Source organism: Nyctereutes procyonoides, unplaced genomic scaffold (genome assembly GCF_905146905.1).
Source record: "Nyctereutes procyonoides isolate TBG_1078 unplaced genomic scaffold, NYPRO_anot_genome, whole genome shotgun sequence".
In the NCBI taxonomy this organism is placed as follows: Eukaryota; Metazoa; Chordata; class Mammalia; order Carnivora; family Canidae; genus Nyctereutes; species Nyctereutes procyonoides.
This window is the reverse complement of record NW_026575044.1, coordinates 18847629-18860491: the sequence shown is the minus strand read 5'-3', so window position 1 is coordinate 18860491 and position 12863 is coordinate 18847629. Positions and strand designations below refer to the sequence as shown.

Genomic DNA, 12863 nt, shown 5'->3' with positions numbered 1-12863 from the left:
GTGAAGCCTGCCCTTATGTGTCACCCAATTTTTCTTACTCCGTTAGTCTTGTGTCCCCAGTCAGATGAGATGAGAAGCTAGAATGGGGCCCCTTTGTCCCCGTCATGCTGCACATGACACAATGTCTGAGGGATGGGCTTCTTGACCCACCGAAGACAAAGGAATACCTGCTGGACTCTCCTGCTCCATTGGGCCTGTGCCCCTGCTTCCACATAACCAAGGAATGTTGTCACCACTAATCTCAGCCATGAAACCCAAACCAGTCATGCTGCTAATATTTATTTTTTTCTCTTTAAATGTTCTAAAATTTCATTCATGGTGTACCAGAAGGAGGTCAGGTGATTCTAACAATTTCCTCAGCTCACTTTTAGGTTTTCTATTGTCTATTTTCCTATTCCTTCAAGTAACTGTAAGCTTCGGGTTTATTCTTTCATAGGGATGCCAAGTCCCCACCTAAAAGTGGACCAAACGGCACCACATAGTAAGAACGAGGGCTCTGCGTCCACCATGATGACCAGGAAGAAGCCAGCCACAGTGGACAGCGTGGCAATCCCACCGAGCCCGGTGTTATCACTCCTTGCTGCATCTGCAGCCACGTCTGATGCAGGTGAGCACTGTGCAGAGGCTTCGGATTTAGCCCCATGAAGGTGGGCACAGAGAAGGCCCACGGGGAACATGCTGTGCCATCTAGGTTGTCTGCTTAGCCAACCTCCCATAGATACTCAGCCTGTGTCCCTACTGGGTTTTCAAGTGGGAAGAAAGGAAAGAGATAAGCTTAGGACCTGGGGGCAAAAGCTCATGAGGAGCAACTGAATGATAACAGTATTAATGACTTCTCACCAAGCATTGAGAGCTTGATGTATTTATTAATCTTTGCATCGAGGGCTTTAAATATGTTATTTTAGGTGACTTCTAAAAGAGGCCTGTGAGGTTTACCTATGCCTTCAGTTCAGAAGAGGAAGCCAGGCATCAAGAGCCTGGCCCCACAAACCTGTGGACAGTGAGGATGCCAACGTAGGCCCAGCACCCATGCTGTGGGCCACTGCATTTGATCAGCTCCCTGGCTCACAGGGGTTGGGAGTCAATAATCAGAGTTTCTCTGAAGCCTTGATTCATCTACCCCATGATATCACGAATTCTTCAATAGTCACCAGACTCCTCACTGGCAGTTGATAAAATATAAACTCCTTATTCAGACATCCCAGATGCTCTGCCTTCCTTGGCTCCCCACATAATCTCCCACCAGTGCCTGCACCAACACCCCTGCATGCTCTCCCTCCTGGCAAGAAAGCAAGCCTTGGACGTGGCTTAACACCTTTCTTTGAGGACAGCCTTCCTTGACTCCTGCCCACATCCTACAGAACTTCAAGGTCCAGCATCCCCTGAAGGCACACAGCACCCAGGGTCTCACCTGGGTAGGTGTTTGCTACCTACCCAGAGACTACAGAACTGTCCCCTGTTAACTTCTTCTCACAACGAAACTGTACAGACCTCAGGGGTGGAATCCATGATTTAGGTGCTTGCTATTTTCGTGGCACACAGGAGGGTCCGTTGTGGAATTCATGCACTGGTAAATGTTAAGCATGTTGTAGTGTTTAGAAATGCCTATTACAATTGGAACCCCAGGAAAAGACTCATTATTGATATTCACTCTACACTCATCTTCTCACTAAGCAGGTTGCTTTGAACAAAGAACTCAACTGGTCTTCATACCTACCTCCTTGATGGAAATTACTGGTAATTAGAAAATGTGCCTGATTGAAACTATAGAAGGAAATATTTGGAGTGACATTTCCCAAACTGAGTTCTGCAAGACATTAGTAGGTGTCTTGTGATAAAAGGTATTTGCATAGTTAAGAGAGTACAGGGAATGCTGCTTTATACCCGCTTCCCTCCCACATGGCTTCTCAGAGCCTTGAATTGACTAGTGTGTGCACTGTGACATTCCAGGAAAGAGAGACACAGAATTTTACAATTGTATCTGACCACAGAACCCATTTTTCTGGCCCTAGCTCTTAACATCTCTTGGAAATGCTATTCTCTCCTCAGCCTTTTGGGAAATCTTGCTTAGAAGGGATGGGAGAGTCTCTCAGATGTGATGGTGAATCTACCCATCTTTCATGTGCTAGGCATGAAGTGAGAAGTTCTTGGTGGAAATGCCAGGTAAACGGTGCCTGCAATGAGAACAGGGAGAGGTCAGAGGGAAGGTCGTGGGTGAGTGAGGGAGAAGCTACCCTGATACTTGACCCAAGGATGGTAGAGCCTTTGCGAGAGGGTGTCCAGGCAGAGGGAGCAAAGTGGACATGGTCCTGGATGTGGGAGCGGGTGCCAAGCCCAGAACTCCACTTGGCTGGAGTGAAAGGTTTGGGTTGGAGTCCACGCTATCCACCCAGATAATTACTTATCCAACCTTGTTGGTTAAGCTCTGGAGAGCTCCGTTTATGGATTTAGAAATTAGCCTGTATATTTCTGCCTTTGCTTGCCAAGCACAGATATTTCCCAGGGGCAAAAGACAGGTGGTCCCCCATTTCTTCCCCTCAGCTCTTTCTATTCAGAGTGAGAGAGTGTATTCTTTGGACCCCATGCTTTCACAGGCTCCCCTCCTCAATTTGCATCCCCAGTCATTTACAAGTAGGCCAAACAGGCTTAGAAACAGGTGAGTATTAAACTTTTAAACCTGCTTCTCTGGTAATCAGAGCTGAGCCAAAGCTCTCCTGTTTCAGGATGCAGGAATGGGCTGTTTATTTTTGGCAGTGCTAAAATGAGACCCTCATGAGAATTTCAGATTTGGTCCATTTCCGGGTCTCAGGCTGCTAAGCAGAACTTTTGGGAGAACACAAGCCAGAGATCTCTCCAGGTGCTGGAGGCCAGACCTTCCTTAGATTCTGCTCCCCACAGATACATGGCTTCCCACAAACCTAAGAGAGTTAGGGTCACACAGTCTGGGCTCGTGTCCAACACCCTGTTTCATATGTGATTCACACATGATTGCTCCTGAGATTCAGAGACTGCCCTGAGGTCATGCAATTTGGTTGGAACCCAAACTTCTTGATTTATTGCCTGATTTCCAGTGGATTCTCCCTTCTGTCATGGGCCCAACATGAGCAAAGGCAGGTTTCTTTCTCCCTAATTATGGATTCCTACTTCTTTTAGGGAATAGCAAGTGAAACTCATCTTTTGATGCTTTAACCATACACAGACACACAGTAGAAAGTTAGTAAGCAGTATCTTGGTTTGATGTCATTCAATTGTGTGCTTGTGCATTAGTCATAGATATTTCTGCTGAGACAATTCACTTCATTTTTGTTTTATTTAGGGTCTCTTTTTCATCTTTCGCTATAAGCAAGGTAATTTGGAAGTACTTCTGGTCTGTTTTCAATAGGTCATTTCTACAGAGTGGTTTTGAAGACCCAGACAAGTGCAAAGTGGGGGAAAAGAGGAAAAGAGCATAAAACTAAGTGTCTTAGAAAGCAAAATTATTTTAAGAAGTCATGTCTAGAGATACAAAATGTACTGAAAGAATTCAAGTAATTAGAAATTCCTTTCCTTTTCAAGTAATGAATGCTAATGTATCTGGTATGCCCCCTGACACATAGTAGATGCTCAATAATTAATCACTGAGTGTAATGAATCATGGTGAAACAGTAGCTGTGTGCTTATACAGCACCAGACATGGTGGCAGACATCTGAGAAAAACATGCTTCATCATGGGAGTTAACCATCAAATGGGAAACATTTGATGGACATGTGGTAGGCTGTTGGTAAATACTTGCCAAATAATCAGGCTAGAGTCCTCACAGTATTTTTTTAAATAGGTGATCTTTGTTCAAAAAACAAACAAAACATTCTCTACCTTATTTTATAAACATTATAACATGGAAGAAATGGATGTGGGTCAGAGGTTGAAAACATGTCTTTTCTAGCTTGAGTGTAGATATATGGAGGGGCAGGTGGATGGGTGGGTAGGGTGTGTGTGTGTGTGTGTGTGTGTGTGTGTGTGTGTGTGTTTTGTTTAAGGCAATTTTTTAGCTTCTCAGAGTCTGGGAAGCATGCTGATTATAAAGTTATTGATTTGGAGGAAGAGGCAGAGGATGAGCTGCAGGAGAGGGAGGCCAGACGGAGAACATGTCAGTTTGTGAGCTACTGGGAGGGAGGGATGGCCATGGCTGCCACCGGTGCTCAAGCAGGTCAGCCTTCGTGATCAAACTGCTCAATAGCTATCGATCAGCCACAGTCCCTGGCCACAGAGCTGGGTCTGATTCAAGCGAGCACTGCATCATCATTGTGAATAATTAGGGCTAATGCAGTAAAGGCTTCAATAAAGTTTGTTTAAAGTGATGCATAATTTGAAATTGAAACTTCTATTGCTCTGTCCCAATCATGATTTAATAACCATATCAGATAATCCATACCTGAATAAGTCAGGCTAATTTCTCTGCTCTCCTACATATTGAACTAACTTCTCAGGAAGGTCATGCAAAGTGAAGAGAATTTGTGATTTCATTACTGAAATGTGCCCCTTACCTTTGTGTTTAAGATGAGGCTACATTATTAAATAGATTAAAAATTCTTTAGGAACTCAGTAAAACCTCAAGGAAACAAAACCTCTACAGTTCTGCACCTGGAAATCAGAACACACACACACACACACACACACCCTCAATATCCTCTCATCTTAAATCCAAGGAGAAAAAAAAGACATGTATCAGGGTTGCTATCACCAAATCTCAACTGCTCAAGGCCTGGCCCAGCGAGAGGTAACAGCAGGAGGCAGGTAAGCACAGCTCATAGTTTGTATCTGTTTTGTATCAAGGCTAATCCATTATTCTCTAAAACTATATGATCTGCCTTGACTACAACTACCAGAGCCTATGGGTAAGTGGAAATACTAGGTGGAAGGATGGGTAAAATAGGTGAAGGGATTAAGCAGTGCACTTGCTGTGATGAGCACTTGGTGATATATGGAAGTGTTGAATCACTAACTTGTACCACTGAAACTAATATTATACCATATGTTAACTAACTGGAATTTAAGTAAAAGCTTAAGAAATAATAATAATAAAATAAATAAAGGACAAAATACTAAATAAATTTCACAAGCATATTGGACATTTGGCTTCTGAAGGCAGAGACTGGTATTAGGTAAACCATTTAATAGTGAACCAAACTCAGCCCCGTCAAACTGACAAATACCTGTAATCAAGATGCAATACCATAAGCTTGAAAAATCACCTTCCCAAATAAAAGAATAAATTCTTAATTCTAATGGAATTAGAAAGAAATCCAGTATTCTAGTAGCTGGAGCAAAATAATCATGAAAATTGCTTCTGGCCCCCAAACTGTAGCATGCCTGATTTTTCAATTAACCAACTGCCATTTATGGAGAGGGGCCCAGAATAAAGAAATCATATTCAGGTGCAAAAAGTAATGAATTCTTTTGCAATAAGAATTGTAAAAATTATTTGTTTGCTTTGTGCTCATGTGGAATCATCATTTGATGCTCCTAACTAAAATAGTGTACCATTTCAGCCAAAAGTCTTGTCTTTCAAACCAAAATAGAGCAAATAAATGTACAAATTAGTAGGATTTGGGACATCCAAGGGCTGTAAGTGTAGAAATTGAAGAAGTCTTCAAATTGTAAAATAAATTTCTACAAGGCCAGATTAATCACTTAAAATATACAGTAGAAAACCTTCAGAAAAGATCTAGCAAAAATAAAGCTTTAGTTTAAAAATGAATTGTTGAAGTTGCCTGAAATGTGCTGCCTACAAACCCATGTTAGAAGCAGCACAGAATGACTCTGCCTAGAGAGCTCCCCTCCCCTTGGCTCTGGGCCACAAAGAGACCCAGTAGGGTTGGAAGCTTCTGTGCTTCCCTGAAGCTCTCATCACATCAAAGGCCTTCTGAGAAACCCCCCAAACTTCTTTTTATTTTTGCCCAAAAAGGAGGAAATAAGCTCTTTTCTGATTGCATATGGACATCCTAGAGCAACTGAGCTGTCCCATGGCCACAGCTATAAATATCCCAGAGAAACCCCAAACACTCCAGAATCTAGCCCCTGCCTTCTGCTCCAACCACAACTCCTTAGAAATGTTAATAACCAGAAATGTTAATAATGTTGATGACTATGGAATTCCACGGTCAGAGTGTGATTTAAAAAAAAAAAAAAAACCTTAAAACTCACGTCAAAAATTCATTCAACTCTTTGACAAAGAAACCAACATGGTGGTAAAGCTGATCCAAAGAAGAATTAGTCGGACAGGATGTTGTAGGAGCATAAGCAATGGAGAAAAACCATCAAGCGAGATTGCTCAGTTCATGTCCTAATGGGCCATGAGCCATAACCTCTGGGCTTTTCTACCAGTCAGAAATCATTTGCATATTTTCTGAGCAAAAATCTTCAAGTTAAGATATTCCCTGGCAGAATCTGAGCCTGCCATCCGTAGTGGGTAGCAAATCCAACAAAAGTGCATTGCCTCAGATAATTAATCCTGGGGCAGCCCGGTAAAATGATACCCTAGGAACCTGAAAAGACGTGCACCCTAACATTTGCCTTGGTTCTACGTTTTGACCCAGTTTTCTTCACACCACACCCAGGCCATGCACTGCTGTACTTGAATGCATGTGTTCTTGCTTCAGATCCTCTACACTGAGATCTCAAGGCTGCACTTAGGCTTTGCCTGAACTTGGTCCTCAGTGTTCATATCTGTAAAATGGGGGAAAGCATACTACCTGGTGCAGAGGATTGTGGTGAGGAATAGATGGGATAGTCCTTGTGAACATCTCTGCAGAGTGCCTGGTGCACAGCAACAGGTTAGTAAATGAGCCCTGTTGTAACCACCGCTATGTTTGCTATTGCTGTTGCCATCAGGTGTTTTCTCTGCTGGAATGTTCTCTCTCCCTCACCCATCCTTCAAGGCATGTAAGTGGCTAAGTCATGATTATCTTTCAAGACTCAGTATGGTGCCTTCAACTCTAAGAAGGCTTTCCTCCCGGCCACTTGGAGAACCACCTCCTGGCCAAGTTGGATGCCACATCCTCTGTCCTCCATAGTTCCCTATTATAAGCCCCTTGATGATTTAGCCCTACACTTAATATGGTGTCTGTGCTCCTGCCTGTGTCCCATGCTGGACCATCCCTTTCCCTATTGTCAGATCTTATTCAACTTTAAAACCCCAGCACCTAGTACCCAGGTGGGTAAACAATAGATAATCATTAAATATTAGTCAAAATGAACTGAACAACAACCGTTTGTTTGCTGCATAAAACCATCTGGTGTAGGAAAACACATACGTTAGCATTATAGTCCTTCGAGTTGAGAGGCAATGAGTTGCCTTTACTTCCCATATCAGTACCAGAAACAGCAAACCATCCTACGAATGTTCAACATTCATAGCCAGAAGTGGCTACCTGCAAGAGACTCCAGGGCCTCCAGAATCTTGTGTTCAGTAATGGCAGACCAGCTCCTAGCTAATCCACCAGGATATTCTCGAGGGGAGGTTATTTTTGAGTCAAAGAATCAGCCTCTGTGGCATAGAAGTGCAGTACATGGGTGTGTGTTTATTCAGAGAAGAGAAGGAGGAATCTGTGCACGCGGCTCCCTTCACTCGGCTCTTCTCTGGTATGTGGGGGATGAGCCCGGCTATCACCCACTCACCCATTCCATCAATGGAACGCTAGGCTGTAATTTAATTATTTTATATATAAGAGTCTTGCATTGTGGCCAGAGTATTGGTTTCCCAAGAGTGGCGATTGTATTTCCTATTTCAGTTTTGTCCTCTTTGATGAGGATCGAGTCTCTCATAAATTCCCAGAGCCTTGTGTTATGCAGGATGAAAATAAGGGAAGCAAAACCAGGCTGTTAAGCAACTCATAATCATATTTGGGTGTCAAGAACCTTGTACAGTTGCTGGGTGCATAGTAAATCCTCAATAAACATGTCTGGACTTGATTTAACTTTTTTTCCCCTCCAGAGTTGAGATTTTAGGAAAGACAGAAGGTGTAATAACAGGTTTGAAAGTGCTATGTCTGTGAGGAATTTAACTCAATTTATCTTCTCTGAAAGCTTCGTACAGATTACGCTCCCAACCACCTCTTGCCACAGTCAGACCCTCTTAAAAATAGAGTAATGATAATAATACATTTTATCTTCTTCCCGGTGATGGTATCATTCCCACCTTCATTGAAGCCCAGTGGGAGGTTTGGCTGTGAGGCATCACACGCAGGGGGAGTCAGGTGCGATTATTGTAATGAGGACTCCACGCTCCACGAAATGTGGGAAAGAAAACCTCCCATACGTGAAGCGATTTCTATTAAGATACTCATTTTATATCAAATATTCAAGCTTCTCTTTATAAATCGGAGAGAATGAAAAGACATTCTACTAGGGGGAGATTTTATGTGACCAGAAACGAAAGGGCGCAAATATTTTATGATCAGTTTTGAGATGAAAGTGATGCGCCTGCCTCATTCGCTGGCTCTTTCCGTTTCCACGGGTCTAATTAGATTGTTGGTTTAATGGTGGCGAGATAATTTAGTGGCCGCTAAAAGCAACTGTATTCATGTGGGGGGGTGGGGGGCAGACAGTGCGATGGGTTTCCTGTAATTAATGGAGAGTTTTTTGACAAACTTCTTGGTTCCAGTGAAGTTGGCATACTGTGCCCTGCTGTTGGAAAAGGAGGCAAGGTCTTTCCTGCTCGTTGCTGTGGAAATGGCCTCGGGCAATGAGGAACAACTGTGTAATGACTGTCATTAAGAATGATCTTTAGTGGTCCAGGCAGGCTATAGTCAGTCTACAACAGAGACAGAGGGAGTCGGGGGATAAGGAGAAAGGAGGCAGTGAGAGAAAGCAGAGTAAGGATGATCAGACAGACAGACAGCAGGCCCAGCTATCACTCACCCATCAGCCCTCTCCATTCCACCTCTGGGAGCTACTTGAATAAACCCACATCATCCTCCCAGGGCATCTCCTTCTCTTGTTGCTTAAACTGGAGTCGACCAGACGAGACTGGGTTAGACTAGCCCCAAAGAGCCCTCTGCCAACCCCTCCGTGGCAGACAGAGATGAGGAAATGGAGTCCAGATAAATGAACTGAACTACAAGCCTCACCTGTGGGGGAGTTTAGGAAATCTAGCCACCACATAGTTATGTGGTGGGAAGTGGGTTTGGAATTCAAGGGCCAGGTTCTTGTACAGCTTTGCAGGGCTTAATTCCTTCCTTCCCTTAGGTAAGTCGCTGAGTCTTCCTGAGACTTCTGAGTCTCAGTTTCCCCATCCCTGAAATGGGAAAAGTAATTTCTTCCTCCTAGGCAGTGGTAAGAAAGAAAGAGCAGATGAGAACACCAATCACATACTCAAAACAATGTATCACTGTGCCATGGCCCCTGTCCTGCGAAGAATGAAGTCATGCCGTGTCATGATTTAATCATGTTAAGTCATAATTTAGTTGTGTTATGACTCAGATCATAACATCCGTTAACTATCTTTAGAAGTTTTATACTCACTCCCTACTCCAAATAGCCTTATCTCAGGGCACAGTCAAAGCCCCCCTGACCTGTGAGGATATTAAATGCTGTATCAAGTTCATCTTCCTGGAACTTCTATAAGGCTTCATTACAATTGTCAAATAATGTTTAAGTACCTGCCACGCTGATACCTACAGGCATAAGATTAGCCCCTGCCCTAGGAACCTTCATACTATTTGGGAAGGCCTGATTCCAAAACATGAGATGACCAACTAATATTAACAAGTGAATGGACTGAATAATAATCTCAGATGCTAACAGAGATATCATTGAGTAATTGATAAGTTATTAATTTCCAACCAAATGATGCTGGGGAACTCAAGGGAGAGAGTAAAATGATCTGGGAAGAGAAGAGCTGAAAGAGCATCGTGGGGCTGGATTGAATTAAATAAGCAGAAAGGGTAGGTTTACAACATCTCGAGTTGGGAGCATACGTGGAGATGATGACAGTGAGCCTGGAAGAGAGGATGGGCATCAGAATATGGAGTACTTGAAATTCTAGAATGAGGCACAGTGACCCTTGTGAGTGGCAGTGATGGCCAATAGCTATCTGCAGATTGGCCTACGGGGGGGGGGGGGTGCTGGTGGTGGTGGATAATAATTTTTAATTAATTTGTAAACATCAGAAGATTTGCCTGATAATTAAGATTTCAGGCTTTTTGAAACTCAGACCATCTGATGACTTTGGGCTCAGAGTCCTACCCGGCAATGATTGACTGATAGAGAATAACAGCGGCCCCATTAGGAGCACCGTATTCTCTTTCATTTCTCATCCCACCCCACAGCCACCCCCCATCCTCCCTCAGCGTCCTGACCAACTTCACTCATGATACTGGCAGCCTGGCCCCCGATAGGGAATCACCAAAGGCATCTGAACTAGAGTGACAGGATCAAAACAATGCACAGGGACGCCTAATCTAGCAGAAGTAGCATGAGTAGTCTGTAGTAACATCTTGTGTTATTTAACTATGGAATTCGGAGGTTGGAAGAGGCCTTTGAGATTGTGAAATTGAGAGAAATTTGGCACTATAATGCAGTCAACAGTAGAAAAGTAACAGGGAAACCCAGGCTTTCTTACTCTCTCTTTAGTTCCCTGTCTTCTTTGCTTCCTAAAGGAACTTTGGGACGAAAGTGGCTTGGAAGTAGGACAGCCCTTGCTTGAAGGCCAAGTCCATCACTTCAAAGATGGGCACCCCCAGGGAAAACCATTTAACCTCCAAAGTTCCCATTCTCATCTCTGTATGACAGAGGTAGTAATGTCCTCATGCAGTTGCAATTACAATTAAATGAGGAAACGTGACATACTGCAGCCCGCCATAGGGGCTCCAAAAAAAGGGTTTCTTCCCCTTTACTTTAGTTTCATATGATGGCAGGAACGCTACCTGGCATGGTCTCACCTGTAGTCTATGGTGTGATACAAAGTAGATGTTACTGAAGTAAATGTTGAATGATCCACAACCCAGCACACCCACCACCCCCCACCCCCAGCAAAGAATGAAAGTCCTTGTTGACCTCCACCTTCCACCCCTACCCAGGACTCCTAAAACATGACAGCGGTTACTTAAATGTCCTTTGTAACTCACTCTATTGGTGTGTTTTACGAGATCTGCTTTAGAAAGGAGCACGGGGAGGGAACTCCAGCTGCTTTCACCTCTCTCAGAGCTTCCACTTGTTGAATCCTCTTCCCCAGCAATTGTTTCATGTTTCCTTGATACCTCTTTCAACTCAGAGAGACCAGATAACCTTCATGCAATAATGAAGAAACACACATTTCTGCTACCAATGCACAGTTTCCAAAGACAGGGAGAATGTTAACTAATGGAGGGATTTCAACCGTTCATTGATCCCAGTGATGTCTGAACATCCTGTGTGGCCTGGACCTGAGGCTTGCCCTGTGAAGACCTGAGCTCAGAACAAAAGAGAGTAAGCCCGATAATACCTTTCAGTTCCGCAGGGGATGCGGGCCAGCCTCATGCAGCGTTCCTAGGTGGCTAGGTATAGTTCCAAAGCTCAAAAACACCCCTCCAAGGTATTCTCTTGGCCTCCAATACCCAAAGGTATTTTGAGAGAACTTTCCTTTCTTTGAAATCCAGGTTGGTTAGTGCCTAAATAGCCACAGTCCTGGTCTTTGTCTCATGCGTGATGCCAGAGTTAAGTGATTTGGGCTTTACATATGGAAAGTTCATTTTGTTGTGTAATTAATGGGAAGCAGACTTTGGGAAGCTGATGATCCAGGCCCTTATTTATATGAGAGCATATGTCTATGTTTTGTTTATGACTCACTCTCTTACTCCACGCATTGTAACTTGGGTTTGTTTACACTAACTTTTCCTAGAATCCAAGCCACATGGTATATGAGCCAATAATTTATGGTCTCTAAAAGGGAAAGATGATGAATGAGCTTTTTCCTCTTAAATTGTCAAATCTTAAACTGAAGAAGAAGTATTTGCTGCCTTGAGTCTGTCCAAGATTATATTTAAAAAAAAAAAAAGGTAATTCAAAAACTTAACACACACACACACACACACACACACACTACAGGCATAGCACTCAGAACTTGAATGTATAGATATTTGCCAAGAAAACATATGACCACTCCCCCACATTATACCATGTAATTCTGATCCAAATGTTCAGGAATGAGAAGACCAGTTATCCTCTCTGTTCCTGTCTGTCTGTCTCTTTGTCCCTTGCCCCAATGTTTTTGATGTTAGATAATAAGTAACATATAATGTGTACATGTCTCCCTTTTTCAGGGGCCCCATAGTTTAGTCAACCTGTTGGCTTAAATGTTCAAGCTGCTTTTCTTAAAGGCACTTAGTAAATTCCAAACTTATTTTTGGCATTGAATCTCCATTTCACCTATGGAGTGGTTTGGATATCAATCTATATACTTCACAGTATTTCCATGTTTTGGGTCATAGCTATGTATTGCAAACAGTTAATGGTGCTCTGAGGACAGTAGGGAACAGCTGAAATATGTGAAGATCTAATTTAATTTACAGTGATTTGGATCCCCTTCAATAAATCCTTTCATATTTCACACACAGCCTTTACAAAATAGACAGTAAGTGTTGGTGTAGGTCAAGTCACGTAGATTGATTTCAATTCAAGTAAGTCAGCTGAGCTCCGTGCTGGTCACAGGGAGGCGGGAGGCATGAAACTGAGTGTCTAGCACAGAGCCTGGCACGGGATAGGCTCAGCCAGTGCTTCTTCCAAGAATGAATAAGAATGGATAAGGCATGGTCCTTGTTCCTTAAAACACAGTGTAAAAGGAGAGAGAAATGCAGATGAATCCCATAATCTTAACACAGGACAGACTATGCTGTCAGAAGAGATG

General features: G+C 43.2%; 1 protein-coding gene across 1 annotated transcript in view; it reads left to right on the top strand.

The window, feature by feature from the left end:
* The window catches only part of SETBP1 (SET binding protein 1), a 360671-nt gene that overhangs the window by 336409 nt on the left and 11399 nt on the right, over window positions 1-12863 (top strand). Inside the window, 1 exon segment of the mRNA XM_055323892.1 lies at window positions 437-607. Within this exon segment, the coding sequence (XP_055179867.1) occupies window positions 437-607 (171 nt within the window).